The sequence below is a fragment of the Oncorhynchus mykiss genome, chromosome 11, assembly GCF_013265735.2.
Source record: "Oncorhynchus mykiss isolate Arlee chromosome 11, USDA_OmykA_1.1, whole genome shotgun sequence".
In the NCBI taxonomy this organism is placed as follows: Eukaryota; Metazoa; Chordata; class Actinopteri; order Salmoniformes; family Salmonidae; genus Oncorhynchus; species Oncorhynchus mykiss.
The window spans coordinates 66,123,382-66,147,262 of record NC_048575.1 but is presented as its reverse complement, the minus strand read 5'-3'; the positions used below and the strand labels follow the sequence as shown (position 1 = coordinate 66,147,262).

The 23,881-nt window shown below is 41.8% G+C and overlaps 1 protein-coding gene across 4 annotated transcripts in view; it reads right to left on the bottom strand.

The window, feature by feature from the left end:
* Positions 1-302: 302 nt before the first annotated feature.
* The window catches only part of mxd1 (MAX dimerization protein 1), a 44,182-nt gene continuing 20,603 nt past the window's right edge, over positions 303-23,881 (bottom strand). For all 4 annotated transcript variants that reach the window (XM_036936155.1, XM_036936154.1, XM_021621932.2 and 1 more), the window contains 4 exons: positions 11,291-11,320; positions 7,277-7,391; positions 4,371-4,530; positions 303-4,068 (listed from right to left, as the gene is read on the bottom strand). In XM_036936155.1, coding sequence (XP_036792050.1) covers positions 3,872-4,068; positions 4,371-4,530; positions 7,277-7,391; positions 11,291-11,320 — 502 coding nt within the window. In that variant the 3' untranslated portion in view covers positions 303-3,871. The remainder of the gene's footprint in view (positions 4,069-4,370; positions 4,531-7,276; positions 7,392-11,290; positions 11,321-23,881) is intronic.

Below are 23,881 nucleotides of genomic sequence, written 5' to 3'. Positions count from 1 at the left end.
CACTGAAAGTAAAGGGGCTGAATAATTTTGCACGCCCAATTTTTCAGTTTTTGATTTGTTAAAAAAGTTTGAAATATCCAATAAATCTCGTTCCACTTCATGATTGTGTCCCACTTGTTGTTGATTCTTCACAAAAAAATACAGTTTTATATCTTTATGTTTGAAGCCTGAAATGTGGCAAAAGGTCGCAAAGTTCAAGGGGGCCGAATACTTTCGCAAGGCACTGTATCAGCATAAGCAGAAATAAATACATATTTCAAATAATCAGAATGAGCCATGAACACAAAGACAAGGAAAGTGGCTAGGTAAACAAGGCTTTCAAATGGTTTTATTCCTTTTATATCACTGGCAAATAGAAATGACTGCACCACACTTCCCAAAGATTGTTTTCACAATGTTTAAAATCCCCAATTCTAAAAAATGTGTGCAGAAAAGGACCACCTTTTTATAGTTTGACATAAACCCTTCCTTCAAAAGGCAGAGTCTGTTCTGATGTGTGTATGACAACGTGTGTATGTCTGTGTGTGTGTGTAAGAGGGAGAGCAACTCCTGAGACACAGTTACAATGAAAATAATGACCTTTTGTGATAACATGTCTACACCTATATTATATATGAACGTGTATAATATATACTTTACTATGGTTCTCTTACATTTGTCTGTTTTAAGGCTTAAGCCACTTCATACGAATGTAACCCAAATATACACAACAAAACAAAAAAAGAGAATTTCCAGGATGATATCCTATATAACTTACACTGGACTACACGGAAGCCAACTGCATTGATCTCTTGTTCTTTTTTAAGAATCTACACCTGCTCTTAAGGCAGAGGCTGAAGCACCGAGGGTGTTAACAGAGTGTTATACAGGGAGGGAGGACAGCTGCAGCTATACTACACAGCCCAGTCTGCTCCCTCAGGCTCCCTCTGCACCATGGTGGCTGGCCCACAGCATGTGGAGGACGGAGGGGAACCACCATAGAAATGAATCAGGATCTCTTCTCTATGGAAGACACATTCATACACAGGTAGGCGTGGAAGACGTATAAAACAGGCCATGGACAGGGAGAGAGGGAAGGAGAGGAGTGTGTGGCTCCCCAATAACAGACAATGCTTAGCTTTAATAATACATTAGGTTTTCTTTGAAAAGCGATACTGTTTTTCACCTTTTTAATAGTAAACCAATAAAAACATCCATACAAATGCGACAGTGTTTCCCATTAAAAACAACCCTCCCTCTCCCAAACCATTATATTTTCTCTCTGAAGACAGTGACAAGACATACATACACCTGCCCCATAGCACCAGTCTGAGTCGTGTACTCAATTCACAACATTCCCCTTCTAGCATGGCTACATGGTTCTCTGTTTGGATAGGGTTTTAAAATGACATAGAAGTGCAGCATTCCACACAAACAGATGAAACAATCATACTCCTATTTTTTAAGGATTTTTTTGGTGTGTACCAACCGTCTTCCCGCTCTAACGAGATTCTGCAGTGACACAGTTTGAGGTTCCTTTGGCATTGTGCTGCAACAGTGCAGGGGGAGATGTATTATAGGCTAGTCGACTACATTCAAATGCTGCTGCAAACCTCCCCATCTTATCCCCTGGTTATTGAACCCACCAATTCCTCCTCTTTCTACAATGTGTTATAATCTCTTGGGTGGAGAAGCCATTTTGTTTAAGGCCCCCAGGCACAAAGGGAGAAAGCCCACTGTAGCTTCCCACCATCCCAGCAATGCCAAAGCACAAACACACACGCCAGCTCCTCTTTTCAATGTAATACATTTTTATATTAATATATATTTTTTTGCATTATTTACCTGTTGACAAAGAGGATAGATTTGAAATAGATAAATATAATCAACCACAAATAAAACAATTTCAATTCTAGGCGCACCGTGCCAATTTTGAAAGGACACAAAAGCCTATAGGCACAAATTACAGATCTAAAAAGCTCTGGATCGACTATGCTGTGCAAACCAACTATACATTGAAACCCTCACAACAAAAACTAGTAAAGCGACAAGCAATTAAATAGATATATCTATATATTTACATCTAATATAAATACCTTTTTTTTGATAAACAGATATTTCTGTGTAAACTATTTACATAAACATAACATTTTGCATAAACAATATCTAAGTATATAGACAAGGCAGAGGAGAGTATCTTTAGTGTACAGTAGCCTTTCTGCTCTTTTCTTTCCAGAGGTGAACAAACTCACAAGACATTGATCTTGCTTGTACTGTGCTCTGACCCAAAGGCAAAGCAAGTCAGCACATCTGTTGTGTTCTGCTTGTGGGTAACCTGAAGCAGATAGCTAGAACCTTCCTGGCTTTAAAAACTGAAAACACTCCCTCATAAATATGGATGAAGGTAATGCTCCATCTGGCCTACTTTCTCTCGAACATGGAATGTGCTTTAATCCCTCCACTGGTCTACTTTCAACAATTACCGGTAACTTACTGTCTGTCTGTATAACTTCAACACATATTCAAGTGACTACCACTGGCTACAGGACATGACTAGCAGCAACACAGACCATCACATTAAAAGATGAGTTAGACGCCACCGCCATCAGCGAGAGGAAGATAAAAGATACCCCCATAACAATCTCACCGTCATCAGAGAGAGGAAGATAAAAGATACCCCATAACAATCTCACCGTCATCAGAGAGAGGAAGATAAAAGATACCCCATAACAATCTCACCGTCATCAGAGAGAGGAAGATAAAAGATACCCCCATAACAATCTCACCGTCATCAGAGAGAGGAAGATAAAAGATACCCCCATAACAATCTCACCGTCATCAGAGAGAGGAAGATAAGATACCCCCATAACAATCTCACCGTCATCAGAGAGAGGAAGATAAAAGATACCCCATAACAATCTCACCGTCATGTAATAGCCCCCCATTATAAGAGCCAAAAACATGGAGGTATCTATCCAACCGCTAAGCCAGGTAGAGGAGAGAGGGATGGATGTATTGCTGCCGATCGCAATAATGAAGTGGTTGTGGAACATGGATGACATCAAATCACACCCGTGCTTAGTGTTGTAGAACTCCCAGTGAGGACTTTACATGTAGACAGTGCAGGTAGACAATTATTTACCATAAATACTTTCTAATAGACTACACCTGATAACATTACTACAATAGCTGCAATGTCTTTTAAGGAGACATACAGTATATTGATTACAATGACCACAGCTCTTTGACCCAGACAATCCCTTCCTATACTGTCTCTAAGTGCTAAATACCATCCATGCGCCGATTGTTTGTACCACCAGTCTTATTGACGATATGGGGGCCAGTCTTATTGGAGATATGGGCGAGATGGAAGCTAGAGCTGGGGGTCGAAGGGAGGGGGGGCAGTGAGGTGTAGGTGTAGTGTTGTAATAACATTCTCTAGCTGAAGTCTTTTGTTCTCAGACGCTGGGAGCTGGAAGGGGGAAACAGCATGGATACGTGAAAACAGTCAAGTCACCTCTCTGCTCTTACACTGAAACTGACAGCAGAGCAAGAAGGGACAAAGGTGGTGGACACAGAAAGGGATGGACGGAGGAGTGTCTTCCAAATCCTACTCATCTTATTGAGCCAGAGGCTCTGAATGGGCAGTACCAGAGACTGATCTTTCATTTTGGTTGGCCGATGGACGGTTGAAATGGGATGATGGGTGTCTCAGGTGTTGGAGGTCTGAGGGGGAAAGAGAGGTGGAATACAGCTGGAGGAGAGGGCTTTGTCAGAAGGCCAGTCCTGCTGGGAGTGAGGTCTGATTGGCAGAGACTGGTTTGTGGGCGCGAGTTAACTTGACGATAGAGGGACGCCGTTGCACATGGGCCAGAGGTTGAGGGCTGTGCTCTTATAGGCTACAGCCCAAATGCTTGGCGTTCTCCTGAGTTTTCTGGTTCTGCAGGCGCAGGCTGGCGCTTGAGTAGCCCTCATCACTGCAGCTGCTACGCAGGCTTCCCCTCTCGTCAGAGTCACTCACACTGCTGGTGCTCCACTCCAGATCCCCCAGCAGGTAGTCAGTCCCCTCCACGTCCACATCCAGCTCCTCTGTTACACACACTACAGATTAATACTATCACCCTAAAACACACGGCAGCTCCAATGTAATCTCTACTGTGCCCACAACAGAACTACCTTGGATTACCAATGTGGGATGCACCATATTTCTCATATGTAACATTTATTTAAACTAGGCAAGTCAGTTAAGAACACATTCTTATTTACAATGATGGCCTACATCACTGAACAGTGTCTTTATCTATACATTGGTGAACATAACAGCCATGGCCATCAACAAAAAAGATTTACAGTGCCAGCTAATTTTGGTCATGTCTGGCGTGTGTGCTCACCCTGGTCTGCATCTGGATTGTCGGAGGAGACGGTGGATCCTGTGCTGTCCATACGTGTTCTCTCCACCCCTAGCTGCTCCAGACGTCGTTGGAGGTGCCTCTGCTCTCTCTGCAGCTGGTCTAAGGTATGCTGGGCTCTCCGCTCGCTCTCCTCCAACCTCTACAGCAGACACACACATACAGTCAGACAGCATTACACAGTCAGACAACATCCTCACTTTGTGTGTGCGCACGTTGTGGCAGCTACTTTAAGACATGCTAACATCTCCTCTTGCCCTCCTGCAACCTCTGACCTCAGTACTGTATGTAACAGTGATACAGTGAAGTAACTGTCCAGAAAATCTAAATTTTAAACGTTCATATTCTGTTAACTCAAATGTTGACTCATCCATTCCAACAGAAAAGCTGCTTTTTAACAAACTAGTGCTGAGTGATTAGTGCTTTTTGGTCTGTTCGGTTTCGGTTCAATTATTAAAAGATTATCACGGTCCTTCGATTTAGATTATTTGGGTGGAATGCTCAAAACACAGAATAAACCTATTAATAAAAATCCCATGATGGTAGTGACTTCCCATTACCACTTATTAATCATCATTTACTCACATTATTTTAATAAAATATTTCAGAAGTCATCATCTCATTTCTATAGAGCAGCTGCCTATGCCGTCTGACAAAATCACAATTTTAGTAGTTCTTCAAAGTAAATAAGGCATATTTTTTGACTGCTGAATACCAACTCTCAATCACTTAGATCATGAAAGAATGGACAAGTAAATGTACAATGGATATTTGTAATTTTAGTGAATTACCACGATTTATGCACGAAACTATGTAGAATATTGGCCTGTTGAAAACTACAAATCCCTACTACTTTGCACAGTTCAGAGTGGATCTGATTATCTCTAGAGAAGCTGTGCAATGTGTGCATTGAGCTCAGAAATAAATGAACAAAATGGAATTCAAATAATTGTACCGACGTCGGTCAATGAGTTGTTTAAAAACTGAAAAATAACCTACATTTTGGTTAATTGCTCAGCACTATAACATACTTGATTACAATTTTAGACATCTGGACAGCTAACTTTTATATACTGTACTGGCCTCATCCACACATAGTTAACCATGGACTGGTTCCTCTACAGTAGTGGTTCCCAAACTTGTTATAGTCCCGTACCCCTTCAAACATTCAACCTCCAGCCGCGTACCCCCTCTAGCACCAGGGTCAGCGCACTCTCAAATTGTGTTTTTTTGCCATTGTAAGCCTGCCACACACACACACTATGATACATTTATTAAACATAAGAATGAGTGTGAGTTTTTGTCATAACCCGGTGTGACAAAAGAACAGGATGCACATAACTCTGCAATGTTGGGTTGCATTGGAGAGTCTCACTCTTAAATCATTTCCCAGTCTGTGCCTGTATTTAGTTTTCATCCTAGTGAGGGCCGAGAATCCGCTCTCACATAGGTACGTGGTTGCAAAGGGCATCAGTGTCTTAACAGCACGATTTGCAGGACACTCTGAGCGCAGCCCAATCCAGAAATCTGGCAGTGGCTTCTGATTAAATTCAATTTTCACAGAACCGCTTGTTGCAATTTTGATGAGGCTCTCTTGTTCAGATATCGGTAAGTGGACTGGAGACAGGGCATGAAAGGGATAACGAATCCAGTTGTTTGTGTCATCCGTTTTGGGAAAGTACCTGTGTAATTCCGCACCCACCTCACTCAGGTGCTTCACTATATCACATTTGACATTGTCCGTAAGCTTGAGTTCATTTGCACACAAAAAAATCATACAATGATGGAAAGACCTGTGTGTTGTCCTCGTTAATGCAGACAGAAAAGAGCTAAAACTTCTTAATCATAGCCTCAATTTTGTCCAGCACATTGAATATAGTTGCAGAGTCCCTGTAATTCTAGATTCAGATCATTCAGGCGAGAAAAACATCACCCAGATAGGACAGTCATGGGAGAAACTCGTCATCAGGCAAACAGTCAGACAAGTGAAAATAATGGTCAGTAAAGAAAACTTTAAGCTTGTCTCTCAATAAAAAAAACATGTCAATACTTTGCCCCTTGATAACCACCGCACTTCTGTATGTTGTAAAAACGTTACATGGTCGCTGCCCATATCATTGCATAGTGCAGAAAATACACACGTTCAGAGGCCTTGCTTTAACAAAGTTAACCATTTTTACTGTAGTGTCCGAAACGTCTTTCAAGCTGTCAGGCATTCCCTTGGCAGCAAGAGCCTTTAGTGGATGCTGCAGTGTACCCAAGTGGCGTCGGGAGCAATTGCTTGCACGCGCGTTACCACTCCACTATGTCTCCCTGTCATGGCTTTTGCGCCATCAGTACAGATACCAACATGAGCAGCAGCTACGTTTGGCAACATACGGACCGTTAGTGGAATTCCCGCGAGAGTAAAGGTTAATGTGATTGGATGTTAATTATTTGACTAGGCTACCTGTATTTGACATTGTGTTGTTATTTCTCTGAACACTAGATGGTTAAATGTTATTTTTGGCAGTGAAATGAGACTACTCAGAGGCGAGAAAAAAATAAAATGTTTAAAAAAAATCCCTGCTCTACAGGGGAGGTAACCCTGGTCCTTGAGTGATGCAAGGTTTACTTTTTAACAAGTTGCCACTTCACTCCACCGTAATCACCTAACCAACTGAGCTGTATACTCTACAACAAACCTAGCTGTACACCAGTCACTCACCAGAGTTAATGCTATACTCATTACCCTCTAGCTAGCCAGGCTAACTGTTGCTGTAACCATGCAAAGGGGTTAGTTGATGCAGAAACAGACAAGCCCCCTCTTCTGACCTCTACAATGGTCAATCAAATTGCCCTCTTGAATCAGAAACCACTTGGAACTGATTACTTCCCAGCACACACACCCCGATATGTTTCTTGGCTCTCATCAACAGGCTGAGGGTGGTATGCCTGTTGGAGTCTGGTCCCAATGGAACGAGGGATTTCAATCGCTCTAAACACAGCCGTAGGTGTGCTCTTCTGCAGAGGGAGAGAAAGAGAAAGAGAGAGAGCGAAATGGAGAAGCATAATTAAATCAGTTCCCTTAAACCCTCTCAGTAGTCATTGTTCACCTCATATGGAGTCAGCTCTCGCTCCCTGTAGCTCTTCTGCAATAATTTCATCCCTGACCTATGATCACTTTCATCCACAAACTTGTGCCTGTCTAGGGCCTGCACCTTCTCATGACTGTATAAATGAAATGGACTGCATCAAACAGTCTTCCAGAAATGTTTCATCTGTTCTGGTAAGGGAATGAGTGGGAGTAGGCCTAAACAACAAGCCCTTTTTGAAGACATGTAGGTCCATTTTGAAGAGGAATGTATTTGATTATTTTCAAACATGGTAAACCAAGTCACATGTACAGTGGAATCATCTTCTATACAGATGTCCAATCTTAATTTGAAACCTTTCGTTGCGGGAGAATTTTAATATCAGAAGAAATATTTAGAATCGCCACCAGGGGGCAGCCAGAAGCGGTGTTTGTATACAGTGCAGTACCATCCCTACAGTATACCTTATGTAGGCTAATTGAGGACTACAGCGCATCTCGTGTGAGTTCTTATGTGGGTTATAATAAACTAACATTTGTAGGGGGTAGATGTATTTTTCATTAGGGAATCTTTTTTTTTTTAGATAAATTGTTTTATTATATATGTTGAAGGCAAGCAATAAGCAGAAGACATGTTTGGTTATATCAGTGCCTATGTGGTCCAGCGGGTTACAGCCGCTTAACCCGGCACACATATTGCCAGAGACGGCATGGGTTCGAATCTGGCCCACTGCCCTTTGACTCATGAACAAATGTCTATTTTTGCTGCATTAATTATCTGTGGTTACAAGGTTAAAACAGAGGTTAGGTTAGGGGTGGGCTTTGGTTTGGGAAAGGCTTAAAACAAAATAATTCAAAACAACATCATCAGTATTCATAGAGGATGCACAAATATCATACCCCCAAGACATGGGGGGTGTATAATATTTGTGCGTCTAACTCTCATTCATCATTATTCCTGATTAATTCAGGACTATCCGTAATTATGGTAGCATCCACATGAAATGTAGTGTTTAGAAACATTCTATTTCTATTTGCAATAAAAGTGACTCCAAAATGACACAATATATTTTTTACCATTCCTTTCTATTGGGACTATGTACAAAAAGTGCTGGAATTTCTAAACGGTTAACCCAATATGGACAAAAATACTGTCAAATTAAAAGTGACAGTCTGCACTTTGACGTCAAAGTCACTGTCTCATTTCAAATCCTAAGTGCTGCAATACAGAGCGAAAACAAACACAAAGTCACTCTCTCAACAATTTTGGAGCTCATGTCTATGTCTAGTTTAAACACAATATTATTTTAAATTATGCTAATTAGACTTCCGCGGGGGCGTGCGGACATCGACTCTGGGGGGTAAATTGCATTTATTTCGATGTTTTCAAGAAGTAAAACGAAGTCTGAATATACACATCAGAGAAAAGTGTCTCAGCTCAACGAAATCGTCTTTGGATAGGCTCAAATGCATAAACATCTTGACAGCTTTACAAAATGAATATATTAAAGTCACACAATACAGGCTTCCAATCCACACTAAAGACCATCAAAATGATACATAGCCTAACTATAAAACATGGGAGAGCATCCACACTGGAGGAAAGTTTACCGCTCTACAGTAGGACTACATCTGTCAATCAACTGATGAGCTTCTCAACTCAGCCAGTGAAACAAACAGTAGCCCATTATAGGTTTTCACACATTGTATTATATGACAATGGATAGGCTAATGGGTAGCCTACAGAATGTAGCCTGTTGGAATATAATCAAATGGCCTATTGCAAGTTGCAACCATCAATGGCACTAGATTCAAATTGACAGCTAATTCAACCACAATGCTGATCTCAATTACAACCACTTTTGTTAACCTCATTACCACTCCCTAAAATATGTTGGGGTTACCTCGTCCTGCTTGTGCAGCGTACATGAGTCGGTCATGGCCACGTGATGAGGTAGCCCCACCTGCGAACTTCAAAACCAGTGTTTCACCATCTGGTTGGTGTTGTCTGTTCAAACAGGGCTACGCTGTTCTGATGACTAAGGGCGATTGACAATTATTCCGTTCAATAGAACAACTCATTTCCTTGTTTACCACAGCAAATCTACGGTGGCAATTTACCTGACACTTTGTATGAATGGAAACTAATGTTGGTGTAGCCTATTGTTATTTTGTCATTTGTTTCCTATTTATGTTATCCAAAACTTTCTGGTATGGTAATTTCTTATCAAGATCAGGGGTAAAATATCCCTTGACTGTCCACATTTGAAATGTGTAACTTAATCAAGTCAATCAGGGGAATTGCGTTATTTGTGCCAGAAGTGCATAGGCCGGAATGGAACCCACAGCAACACGGTAGGCCTATACGTGAAGGCAGCGGCCCTAACCGCTAGACCAACCCAGATTCAACTCTATTTTGACAGTTTATTCATAACCTTAGGAAACACTTGACACTTGTATGTTGTAGCCTAGCGGAGACCTTGTGTTATTAAGCTATACAAAAATACAGTTGTTGATATGTATGGCTGAATTTCAGATACTTGTTTGTACATTTGAATGTTGCAGTATTAGGACCTAGGCTTAGTGTTTGAGCGAGCGAGAGAGAGAATATTATTTTGATAGCAAACCCTGATCTCAATGACTCGACTGCCCCCGCATGGAGAGAGAGAACTGCTCATTTTCAGGGATTCATAAGGCTCATTTGAATTTCCTGATGCAGAAGGAAAATTCTCAGCGATCAAATTAAGATCCGACATCTGTAGTTCCATGTACATTTGAACAACATTGTTACTAAACATAGAGGAGAGGTGTGGTGATCACTAGATTTACATTAAGCTGTTCTGTATCCCTTTATTTATCCCCCTTTATCTCCTCTCCTCACTTCCCCCTCTCTCTGTGCAGCTAAAGATGACCACAAGATCCTGCTACACAACACACATAAAACACCTCCAACTGGAGGCTGCTACATGCACACACAGGCAGGTGGGAGGAGGTACAACCAATTTTGTGCGTGTGTGTGTGTATGCTTGGGTGCACCCCAAAGGCCACGTGTGCATGAGTGGGGTGAAATTGCACAAATGTGGGCTAGTTGAGAACATGTTATTTGAAGCTCAAGGCTAGGTGTATGGAGAATATTTGGTACTGGGAGTACTCCAGATGGATATGTGATCATAGTATGTGTTTATCAATTTCAACTGCAGCAGGAATGAGTAATAACTATTCTAATGCTCCTGGGTGAGAGAGCGACACAGAGCCACCGTGGAAAACACACACACCCCCTCTCGCTCTCCAATAAACACACAGGAGACAAACAAATACACAACGGAGTGGAACACATCCAGGTGATGTTCCTCAGCTGGCCTGAGGCTTAGCTTAGTATGAACTAGTCCAAAGGGCAGAACACTGGGATGCCATAACGTGACAGAGTCAGGTTACACAGTGGCCAGCTTCACCAGGCAGGCAGGCTAAGCTGCTATGGGACTCACTGTAACAGAGGACTTGGACTGAGACAGGGTGGTGGGCGTTTTAAGTGGGTTCATACAAGCAGACACGCACACACACAGAAGTTGACAGAGGGAATGAGTCTCACTGTTCTCTCCTCCGGCAGTGTGTTAGTGGGCCAAAGAGAGTCCAGGCACAGCCAGGGAGAGGCCAAAGAGAGACCAATGGTCCCTTGTAGGATAAGCAGTAGGGTTATCCTCCGGGCAGCATTCTGCATTGTTAATTTCCCGGTAATAACTCTCTGGTGCTCCTAACTATCCATGTGGGAATGAGGAGAGAGACGGAGAGACAGAAAGAGACAGAGAACTTGATGTGGGATTCGACCTACCTGTTCTTCTCCATCTCGTTGTGTATGGATCTGTAAACAGACAAGAGGGACACAGAGTTTAGAAACTGTCCTTACAAATCGTCGCCAAGTAAATTCAGTGTGCTTCAAACATTCCTCTCCTCTCTGTTTGCCACTACTGCAGTCAGCCATGGAGTTGTTACAGCGAGAGAGAGGCTTGTGTTCGGCCCAGTCTCTGCCCATTTCCCAGCAGCTCTCTGAAGGAACCCAGTAGCATGGACCCCCTTCACCACCTGCTGCAGCAGCCTGCAGGACTTTAACCAGTTGCATCTCTAGGGGCGCTATTTCATTTTTGGATAAAAAAAAAAGATGCTTGACTATGCATATTCTTGACAGTTTTGGAAAGAAAACACTCTGAAGTTTCAGAATCTGCAAAGATTTTGTCTGTAAGTGCCCCAGAACTCATTCTACAGGCGAAACCAAGATGATACGTCAAACAGGAAATGAGCAGAATTTCTGAAGCTCTGTTTTCTAATGTCTCCTTATATGGCTGTGAATGCGACAGGAATAAGCTTAGACCTTCTGCCGTTTCCCCAAGATGTCGGCAGCATTGTGACGTATTTGTAGGCATATCATTGGAAGATTGGCCATAAGAGACTACATTTTCCAGGGGTCCGCCCGGTGTCCTTTGTCTAAATTTGTGCGTAATCTTCAGGTGCGGGCATTTTCTCCTGGGATTCAGGAGAGAAAGCACACTTCCACGAACGATATATCATCAAAGAGATATGTGAAAAACACCTTGAGGATTGATTCTAAACAACGTTTGCCATGTTTTCAGTCGATATTATGGAGTTAATTTGGAAAAAAGTTCGCGTTTTGAGGACTGAATTTTCGGGTTTTTTTGGTAGCCAAATGTGATGTACAAAACGGAGCTATTTCTAATACACAAATAATCTTTTTGGAAAAACTGAGCATCTGCTATCTAACTGAGAGTCTCCTCATTGAAAACATCTGAAGTTCTTCAAAGGTAAATGATTTTATTTGAATGCTTTTCTGTTTTTTTGTGTAAATGTTGCCAGCTGAATGCTAATGCTAAATGCTACGCTAAATGCTACGTTAGCCATCAATACTGTTACACAAATGCTTGTTTTGCAATGGTTGAGAAGCATATTTTGAAAATCTGAGATGACAGTGTTGTTAACAAAAGGCTAAGCTTGAGAGCTAGCATATTTATTTCATTTCATTTGCGATTTTCATGAATAGTTAACGTTGCGTTATGGTAATGAGCTTGAGTCTGTATTCACGATCCCGGATCCGGGATGGGGAGATCAGAAAGGTTAAGGAAGAAGCATCTCCATGTCGCTAGCAGATTTCCATCCATCCTCCTCTCTCAGGTCACCCAACCTTGTGAACCCCGCTCTCATGAGGTTTGGCCCACAAGTTAGCAGAGGTCAGCACTCTGGTCTGGATGAGGGGATTGTGGAACATAGGGGAGCCACAAGGCTCCAGGCTGTGAAACGTCTCTGTGAACAGTTAACAGTCTCTTTCCACACCCTAAGAACGGAGTAATGGTTGATATAATGACCTGCACAAGATCCAACAAGAACAAGTGCCTGTCGTATCCAAGGCCCCCTGCCCTCCTTAGAACAGCCCATGCAGTGTCTCACCAGCACACCCCATGCTGCTACAGAAGTCTCTGTGCAGCTTGTAGACAGAAAGCCTTCACCCTGCCAACTAGTCCTTGGTCCCTTCATGCTCACTCAGGTTTTTGATCAGAGTCTTTGAAGGGGGGGGGGGGGGGGGGGGGGGGGGGGGGGGTGAGCAGGACCCTCCCCTGAAAGACATCAGTGGCAACAACATCACCATTTAGACAACTTAGCCATAATCTTGTCCACCAGCCCCTCCCAATTTCTCTCCTGAAATTCTGAAGTCCCCAAGAACACCCCTATGAGCTTCCTCCCTACCCAACTGTAGCTCCCCAGGAAGAGTATGAAATCAGAGTATGCATCAAAGCTGGGACCGAGAGATAGAAGCTGTTTTTCAATCTCAAGGCCATCAGACTGTTAAATAGCCATCACTAGCCGGGTACCACCTGGTTACTCGACCCTGCACCTTAGAGGCTTGCTGCCCTATATTCATAAAATCACTGGTCACTTTAATGTTTACATACTGCCTTACTCATTTCATATGTATATACTGTATTCTATTCTACTGTATTTTAAATCAATGCCACTCCAACATTGCTCGTCCTAATATTTCTTAACTCCATTATTTTACTTTAGATTTGTGTGTATTGTAGTGAAGTGTTAGATATTACTGAACTGTTGGAGCTAGGAACATAAGCATTTCGCTACACCCGCAGTAACATCTGCTAAATATGTGTATGGGACCAATAAAATGTGATTCTCTGGCCCATCTCCCCATAAATCAGACCCTCACTCTTCTCCCAGTTCACCTTAGCTGATACCGCCCCCTCACAGAGCAAGCGAAAGAGACGGTGAGATAAAGCGGTGGGATGGATATGAGAGACAGAGAGAGACAGAGCGAGAGAACGAGAGAAAGCGATGGTCATATAGATAGACAGAGATGATTTAAAGGCCTCCTGCATTGCAGTGTACTGCACCGTTCACCAACAGCCTAAGGTCCTACCAGCTCTACCAACAATGGCACACAGACACACAGATTTCACTCTTCAGGCTCCGCACAGTGCCAGGAAGCTGGTCAAGTGTCTTTTTCTGAAATAATCTGCAGAGCAGGGTTGAGGTCAATTCAGAATTCCTGAATTGAAAACAATGAATTTGAATTGACCACACCCCACATCAAGCAGAATTTGAATAGAAAAAAATAATTCAACCGAGACATGAAACATGAATCTCGTTAATTTAACAAATATTTTATTACTTTTTTCTTTGTCATGATATGTTAGATTGTTCCCTTCCATACTGTAGTGTTTGATCTTATCCATTCTGGGAAATATATATATAAAACAAAAATATATACATACATACATACATATACAGTGCCTTGCGAAAGTATTCGACCCCCTGTAACTTTGCGACCTTTTGCCACATTTCAGGCTTCAAACATAAAGATATAAAACTGTATTTTTTTGTGAAGAATCAACAACAAGTGGGACACAATCATGAAGTGGAACGACATTTATTGGATATTTCAAACTTTTTTAACAAATCAAAAACTGAAAAATTGGCCGTGCAAAATTATTCAGCCCCTTTACTTTCAGTGGCGCAAACTCTCTCCAGAAGTTCAGTGAGGATCTCTGAATGATCCAATGTTGACCTAAATGACTAATGATGATAAATACAATCCACCTGTGTGTAATCAAGTCTCCGTATAAATGCACCTGCACTGTGATAGTCTCAGAGGTCCGTTAAAAGCGCAGAGGGCATCATGAAGAACAAGGAACACACCAGGCAGGTCCGAGATACTGTTGTGAAGAAGTTTAAAGCCGGATTTGGATACAAAAAGATTTCCAAAGCTTTAAACATCCCAAGGAGCACTGTGCAAGCGATAATATTGAAATGGAAGGAGTATCAGACCACTGCAAATCTACCAAGACCTGGCCGTCCCTCTAAACTTTCAGCTCATACAAGGAGAAGACTGATCAGAGATGCAGCCAAGAGGCCCATGATCACTCTGGATGAACTGCAGAGATCTACAGCTGAGGTGGGAGACTCTGTCCATAGGACAACAATCAGTCGTATATTGCACAAATCTGGCCTTTATGGAAGAGTGGCAAGAAGAAAGCCATTTCTTAAAGATATCCATAAAAAGTGTTGTTTAAAGTTTGCCACAAGCCACCTGGGAGACACACCAAACATGTGGAAGAAGGTGCTCTGGTCAGATGAAACCATAATTGAACTTTTTGGCAACAATGCAAAACGTTATGTTTGGCGTAAAAGCAACACAGCTCATCACCCTGAACACACCATGCCCACTGTCAAACATGGTGGTGGCAGCATCATGGTTTGGGCCTGCTTTTCTTCAGCAGGGACAGGGAAGATGGTTAAAATTGATGGGAAGATGGATGGAGCCAAATACAGGACCATTCTGGAAGAAAATCTGATGGAGACTGCAAAAAACCTGAGACTGGGACGGAGATTTGTCTTCCAACAAGACAATGATCCAAAACATAAAGCAAAATCTACAATGGAATGGTTAAAAAATAAACATATCCAGGTGTTAGAATGGCCAAGTCAAAGTCCAGACCTGAATCCAATCGAGAATCTGTGGAAAGAACTGAAAACTGCTGTTCACAAATGCTCTCCATCCAACCTCACTGAGCTCGAGCTGTTTTGCAAGGAGGAATGGGAAAAAATGTCAGTCTCTCGATGTGCAAAACTGATAGAGACATACCCCAAGCGACTTACAGCTGTAATCGCAGCAAAAAGTGGCGCTACAAAGTATTAACTTAAGGGGGCTGAATAATTTTGCACGCCCAATTTTTCAGTTTTTGATTTGTTAAAAAAGTTTGAAATATCCAATAAATGTCGTTCCACTTCATGATTGTGTCCCACTTGTTGTTGATTCTTCACAAAAAAATACAGTTTTATATCTTTATGTTTGAAGCCTGAAATGTGGCAAAAGGTCGCAAAGTTCAAGGGGGCCGAATACTTTCGCAAGGCACTGTGTGTATATATATATATATATATATATATATATATATATATATATATATATATATATATTATATACATATTTTTTTAAATCTTTAAGGGAATTATAAATTATTAAAGACAACATGATCCTATAATATTTCCAGACCACTGAAATTATTTAAAATTATTTTTAGGAGAATCTGTTTTCAACCTTATGCTACATGCTACATGGTATTGGTAACCATACATGTTAAAATAACATGTTCTATGATGATGTTTAGAATCATTCATTCAGATTTCATTTCAATTATACTTCCTTTATTTTAAATTAAATTCAGATTCTGCTTCCTGTTAGTCTGTTAGCTGCAGAAAATAACAACTTGTCCTGTCATGCTCATCAGTTTATAGGTTAATTTGTATAATTATGTGGAATGAAATTGGTGTCAGAATTTAACAAATCGTGTCAGTCATAAAACTGGAACAGTGTCTTGGTTGACTGGAATTATTATTTTGCCAAAAATAGTAGCTAATGTACAGTGAGTTTAGGGTTAGAAAGTAGCTTTCTAGTGTCAACTAAAGGCTGTCTCTAGTCAGAGTTAGCCGTGAGCAAGAGCGGAGACTCGTTTCTAGGCAACTCACAGACAGGCTGCAGGGAGCAGTAGGAGTCTAGAGAGAGGAGCAGCACGAAGCAGCTAACAACAACAGCTAAACTATCAATCAAAAATGTTTACAGTATTTCTCTCCTGTTCTATTGGTTTTCATATCAACTTTCTTTCGTTGTCCAGAAGCCAAAGGCACAATCTTAGTAATATCAGCAACCCATCCTAGTTGTTGCATATTTCAGGGATGCAAACTGGTGAGGGCCCAAAAAGGTGACAAAAATCCCTGTTAGGGGGAAATGCAGGTTTTAACTAATTAAACAACAAAGAATTTGATCTACATGATCAGTCTCTATGTGTAAAATAAAAAGTGGTTCATGTGAACCTGACTCACAGCTAAAAAATGTAAGGAAAGCAATCCAATGTTATTTGTTGCCTAGACAATACACTAAGATTGCAGTTAGCCATGACAGCCTTCACAATAGAATGCTTGTGACCACACACACAAAAATTGCACTTGGGAAAAAAACATCTTAAAGTAGAAATTGTTTCATTCTAACAGACATACAGTGGGGCAAAAAAGTATTTAGTCAGCCACCAATTGTGCAAGTTCTCCCACTTAAAAAGATGAGAGAGGGCTGTAATTTTCATCATAGGTACACTTTAACTATGAAAGACAAAATGATTTTTAAAAAAATCCAGAAAATCACATTGTAGGATTTTTAATGAATTTATTTGCAAATGATGGTGGAAAATAAGTATTTGGTCAATAACAAAAGTTCACAAGGTTTTCACACACTGTTGCTGGTATTTTGTGGCTAGGCCACTCCAGGACCTTGAAATGCTTCTTACGAAGCCACTGCCCGGGCGGTGTGTTTGGGATCATTGTCATGCTGAAAGACCCAGCCACGTTTCATCTTCAATGCCCTTCCTGATGGAAGGAGGTTTTCACTTCGTAAGAAGCATTTCAAGGTCCTGGAGTGGCCTAGCCAGTCTCCAGATCTCAAACCCATAGAAAATCTTTGGAGGGAGTTGAAAGTCTGTGTTGCCCAGCAACAGCCCCAAAACATCACTGCTCTAGAGGAGATCTGCATGGAGGAATGGGTCAATATACCAACAACAGTGTGTGAAAACCTTGTGAAGACTTGTTATTGACCAAATACTTATTTTCCACCACAATATGCAAATAAATTAATTAAAAATTACAGGCCTCTCTCATCTTAAGTGGGAGAACTTGCACAATTGGTGGCTGACTAAATACTTTTTTACCCCACTGTACATGGCCGCATTCATTCCTGGTCCCTTTGCAGAAAAACAGCCCCAAAGCATGATGTTTCCACGCCCATGCTTCACAGTAGGTATGGTGTTCTTTGGATGCAACTCAGCATTGTTTGTCCTCCAAACACGACACGAGTTGAGTTTTTACCAAAAAGTTATATTTTGGTTTCATCTGACCATATGACATTCTCCCAATCTTCTTCTGGATCATCCAAATGCTCTCTAGCAAACTTCAGACGGGCCTGGACATGTACTGGCTTAAGCAGGGGGACACAGGATTTGAGTCCCTGGCGGCGTAGTGTGTTACTGATGGTAGGCTTTGTTACTTTGGTCCCAGCTCTTTGCAGGTCATTCACTAGGTCCCCCTGTGTGGTTCTGGGATTTTTGCTGACCGTTCTTGTGATCATTTTGACCCCACGGGGTGAGATCTTGCGTGGAGCCCCAGATCGAGGGAGATTATCAGTGGTCTTGTATGTCTTCCATTTCCTAATAATTGCTCCCACAGTTGATTTCTTCAAACCAAACTGCTTACCTATTGCAGATTCAGTCTTCCCAGCCTGGTGCAGGTCTACAATTTTGTTTCTGGTGTCCTTTGGCAGCTCTTTGGTCTTGGCCATAGTAGAGTTTGGAGTGTGACTGTTTGAGGTTGTGGACAGGTGTCTTTTATACTGATAACAAGTTCAAACAGGTGCCATTAATACAGGTAACGAGTGGAGGACAGAGGAGCATCTTAAAGAAGAAGTTCAGAAATCCAGAAATCTTGCTTGTTTGTAGGTGACCAAATACTTATTTTCCACCATCATTTGCAAATAAATTCATTAAAATTCCAACAATGTGATTTTCTGGATTTTTTTTCTAATTTTGTCTGTCATAGTTGAAGTGTACCTATGATGAAAATTACAGGCCTCTCTCATCTTTTTAAGTGGGAGAACTTGCAAAATTGGTGGCTGACTAAATACTTTTTTGCCCCACTGTATGTTTGCTCTATTATAGTGGCCACTATAGTAGACATCAACCAAGAGCACAAGGCTACATGTGTGCAAAAATAACGTTCACTGAGTACATTTTTTTATAATCCCCCTCTCACACAAAAGTGTCACTGTCAAGTTCAACACAACATTATTCTAAAATGTGCCAGCAGAGCATGATACCCTTCGTTGGCATAATTGGTCTCTTTTAGGCAGAGAGTACAACTGGCATACCCATTTTTATCCACTGTATTGAAAGAGGGAAAGTGTGTGGTGTTTCTTTCACCTCTATTGGCCTACAGCATAAGCTTGATCCCTGAATCCACTTGTTTAACAAGCAAAGCCTCATTTTCACCTAATTCTCTCATTCTGAAATTAACCACATACTGTATAGGGAAAACAATATTTCACAGATAGTTCGTTAGCTAGGTAACTACTAATATTTCACACAGATTGCCAGGGTCCAGTAAGCAACTAACGTGTTATAACTTGAGGAACGGTTGTGCCGAAAAGCTCCTCCTGACAGAATCCCCCCCCCCCCCCCCCCCCCCCCCCTTCACGTGAATGTGCACGCACTCAATTCTTCATTGCTGCGACTTGCTTGCTAGTTGAGATTTCTTATCATGTTAGGCTGCGGTTCATTTGATTTTTTATGTCATTTTGATCGCAGGGGTGGCACTAGTAATGTCTGCAGTTTTCGGTTTGGCTATTTGTTTCAAGTGCATTAGTCCTCCTCTAAACTTTCAGCTCATACAAGGAGAAGACTGATCAGAGATGCAGCCAAGAGGCCCATGATCACTCTGGATGAACTGCAGAGATCTACAGCTGAGGTGGGAGACTCTGTCCATAGGACAACAATCAGTCGTATATTGCACAAATCTGGCCTTTATGGAAGAGTGGCAAGAAGAAAGCCATTTCTTAAAGATATCCATAAAAAGTGTTGTTTAAAGTTTGCCACAAGCCACCTGGGAGACACACCAAACATGTGGAAGAAGGTGCTCTGGTCAGATGAAACCAAAATTGAACTTTTTGGCAACAATGCAAAACGTTATGTTTGGCGTAAAAGCAACACAGCTCATCACCCTGAACACACCATCCCCACTGTCAAACATGGTGGTGGCAGCATCATGGTTTGGGCCTGCTTTTCTTCAGCAGGGACAGGGAAGATGGTTAAAATGGATGGGAAGATGGATGGAGCCAAATACAGGACCATTCTGGAAGAAAACCTGATGGAGTCTGCAAAAGACCTGAGACTGGGACGGAGATTTGTCTTCCAACAAGACAATGATCCAAAACATAAAGCAAAATCTACAATGGAATGGTTCAAAAATAAACATATCCAGGTGTTAGAATGGCCAAGTCAAAGTCCAGACCTGAATCCAATCGAGAATCTGTGGAAAGAACTGAAAACTGCTGTTCACAAATGCTCTCCATCCAACCTCACTGAGCTCGAGCTGTTTTGCAAGGAGGAATGGGAAAAAAATTCAGTCTCTCGATGTGCAAAACTGATAGAGACATACCCCAAGCGACTTACAGCTGTAATCGCAGCAAAAGGTGGCGCTACAAAGTATTAACTTAAGGGGGCTGAATCATTTTGCACGCCCAATTTTTCAGTTTTTGATTTGTTAAAAAAAGTTTGAAATATCCAATAAATGTCGTTCCACTTCATGATTGTGTCCCACTTGTTGTTGATTCTTCACAAAAAAAATACAGTTTTATATCTTTATGTTTGAAGCCTGAAATGTGGCAAAAGGTCGCAAAGTTCATGGGGGCCGAATACTTTCGCAAGGCACTGTATATACACACACACACACATTCACAGGACACTTCTCTTATCTCTTTTCCTACATCAGATACGCAGGTGTCATTTCCACCTGGATGACAGCATATAAATCAGCAAGACGGAGATGCTCTTCATCAGAGGGAATGCCTGCCCATAATCCAAGATGATCACGTCATTTACATTCCAGCCCTTGTCAGCTCCAGATTTGACTACTTCAACTCACACCCTGCTGGAATCCCTGCATTCTCAGATTCCCCTCTGTTTATTCATCTCTATATTGTAACCAATAAAGTGTTTCAAAATGCTGTACTTTTATTAACATATATGTTCAGATCATTCCTGAGAGAGAAGGTGTGTAATATATCCAGATGGGAGTGTGGTACCCTTCCTCACCCATGCCTACAAGATGTTAATTCATATTTTTTTTATTTCACCTTTATTTAACCAGGTAGGCCAGTTGAGAACAAGTTCTCATTTACAACTGCGACCTGGCCAAGATAAAGCAAAGCAGTGCGACACAAACAACACAGAGTTACACATGGGGGCCTTCCGGGTGGCGCAGTCGTCTAAGGCTGTACCACCAGAGGCTCTGGGTACGAGCCCAGGCTACGTCGCAGCCGGCCGCGACCGGGAGTGCCATGGGGCGACGCACAATTGGCCCAGCGTCAACCGGGCTAGGGAGGGTTTGGTCGGAAGGGATATCCTTGTCTCATCGCGCACTAGCGACTCCTGTGGCGGGCCGGGCGCAATGCATGCTGACCAGGTCGCCAGGTGTACGGTGTTTCCTCCGACACATTGGTGCGGCTGGCTTCCCGGTTGGATGTGCGTTGTGTCAAGAAGCAGTGCGGCTAGGTTGGGTTATGTTTCGGAGGACTCATGGCTCTCGACCTCCGCCTCTCCCGAGGCCGTACGGGAGTTGCAGCAATGAGACAAGACTGTAACTACTACCAAAAAAAGGGGGTAAAAAGAGTTACACATGGGATAAACAAACAGTCAATAACACAATAGAAAAATCTATATACAGTGTGTGCAAATGTAGTCAAATTAGGGAGGTAAGGCAATAAATAGGCCACAGTGGCAAAATAATTACAATTTAGCAAATAAACACGGGAGTGATAGATGTGCAGAAGATGAATGTGCAAGTAGAGACACTGGGGTGCAAAGGAGCAAAAAAATAAATAACAAAATGGGGATGAGGTAGTTGTGTGGGCTATTTACAGATAGGCTGTGTACAAGTGCAATGATCGGTAAGCTGCTCTGACAGCTGATGCTTAAAGTTAGTGAGGGAGATATGAGTCTCCAGCTTCAGGGATTTTTGCAATTCATTCCAGTCATTGGCATCGGAGAACTGGAAGGAAAGGCGGCCAAAGGAGGAGTTGGCTTTGGGAATGACCAGTGAAATATACCTGCTGGAGCACGTGCTACGGGTGGGTGCTGCTATGGTGACCAGTGAGCTGAGATAAGGCAGGGCTTTACCTAGCAAAGACTTATAGATGACCTGGAGTCAGTGGGTTTAGCGACGAATATGAAGCGAGGGCCAGCCAATGAAAGACAGCCAACGAGAGCATACAGGTCGCAGTGGTGGGTAGTATATGGGGCTTTGGTGACAAAATGGATGGCACTGTGATAGACTACATCCAATTTGCTGAGTAGAGTGTTGGAGGCTATTTTGTAAATGACATCGCCGAAGTCAAGGATAGGTAGGCTAGTCAGTTTTACGAGGGTGTTTGGCAGCATGAGTGAAGGACGCTTGGTTGCGAAATAGGTAGCTGATTCTAGATTTAATTTTGGATTGGATGGAAGGAGAGTTTACAGTCTAACCAGACACCTAGGTATTTGTAGTTGTCCACATATTTTAAGTCAGAACTGTCCAGAGTAGAGGTCGAACCGATTATGATTTTTCAACGCCAACACCGATTATTGGAGGACCAAAAAAGCCGATACCGATTAATCGGACAATTTTTTAAATTTATTTGTAATAATGACAATTACAACAATATTGAATGAACACTTATTTTAACTTAATATAATACATCAATAAATCAATTTAGCCACAAATAAATAATGAAAAATGTTTAATTTGGTTTAAATAATGCAAAAACAAAGTGTTGGAGAAGAAAGTAAAAGTGCAATATGTGTTATGTAAGAAAGCTAACGTTTAAGTTCCCTGCTCAGAACATGAGAACATATGAAAGCTGGTGGTTCCTTTTAACATGAGTCTTCAATATTCCCAGGTAAGAAGTTTTAGGTTGTAGTTATTATAGGAATTCTAGGACTATTTCTCTCTATACGATTTGTATTTCATATACCTTTGACTATTGGATGTTCTTATAGGCACTTTAGTATTGCCAGTGTAACAGTATAGCTTCTGTCCCTCTCCTCGCTCCTACCTGGGCTCGAACCAGGAACACATCGACAACAGCCACCATCGAAGCAGCGTTACCCATGAAGAGCAAGGGGAACAACTACTCCAAGTCTCAGAGCGAGTGACGTTTGAAACGCTATTAACGTGCACCCCGCTAACTAGCTAGCCATTTCACATCGGTTACACCAATCTAATCTCGGGAGTTGGTAGGCTTGAAGTCATAAACAGCGCAATGCTTGAAGCACAGCGAAGAGCTGCTGGCAAAACGCACAAAATTGCTGTTTGAATGAATGCTTACGAGCCTGCTGGTGCCTACCATCGCTCAGTCAGACTGAGAACATATGCTCTATCAAATATCAAATCATAGACTTAATTATAACATAATAACACACAGAAATACGAGCCTTTGGTCATTAATATGGTCGATTCCAGAAACTATCATCTCGAAAACAAAACATTTACTGTTCCGTATTTTAACGGGTGGCATCCATAAGTCTAAATATTGCTGTTACATTGTACAACCTTCAATGTTATGTCATAATTACGTAAAATTCTGGTAAATTAGTTTGCAACGAGCCAGGTTGCCCAAACTGTTGCATATACCCTGACTCTGCGTGCAATGAACGCAAGAGAAGTGACACAATTTCACCTGGTTAATATTGCCTGCTAACCTGGATTTCTTTTAGCTAAATATGCAGGTTTAAAAATATGTACTTCTGCGCATTGATTTTAAGAAAGGCATTGATGTTTATGGTTAGGTACAGTCGTGCAACGATTGTGCTTTTTTCGCAAATGCGCTTTCGTTAAATCATCCCCCGTTTGGCGAAGTTGGCTGTCTTTGTTAGGAAGAAATTGTCTTCACACAGTTCGAGCCAGGCGGCCCAAACTGCTGCATATACCCTGACTCTGTTGCAAGAGAAGTGACACAATTTATCTAGTTAAAAGAAATTAATGTTAGCAGGCAATATTAACTAAATATGCAGGTTTAAATATATACTTGTGTGTTGATTTTAAGAAAGGCATT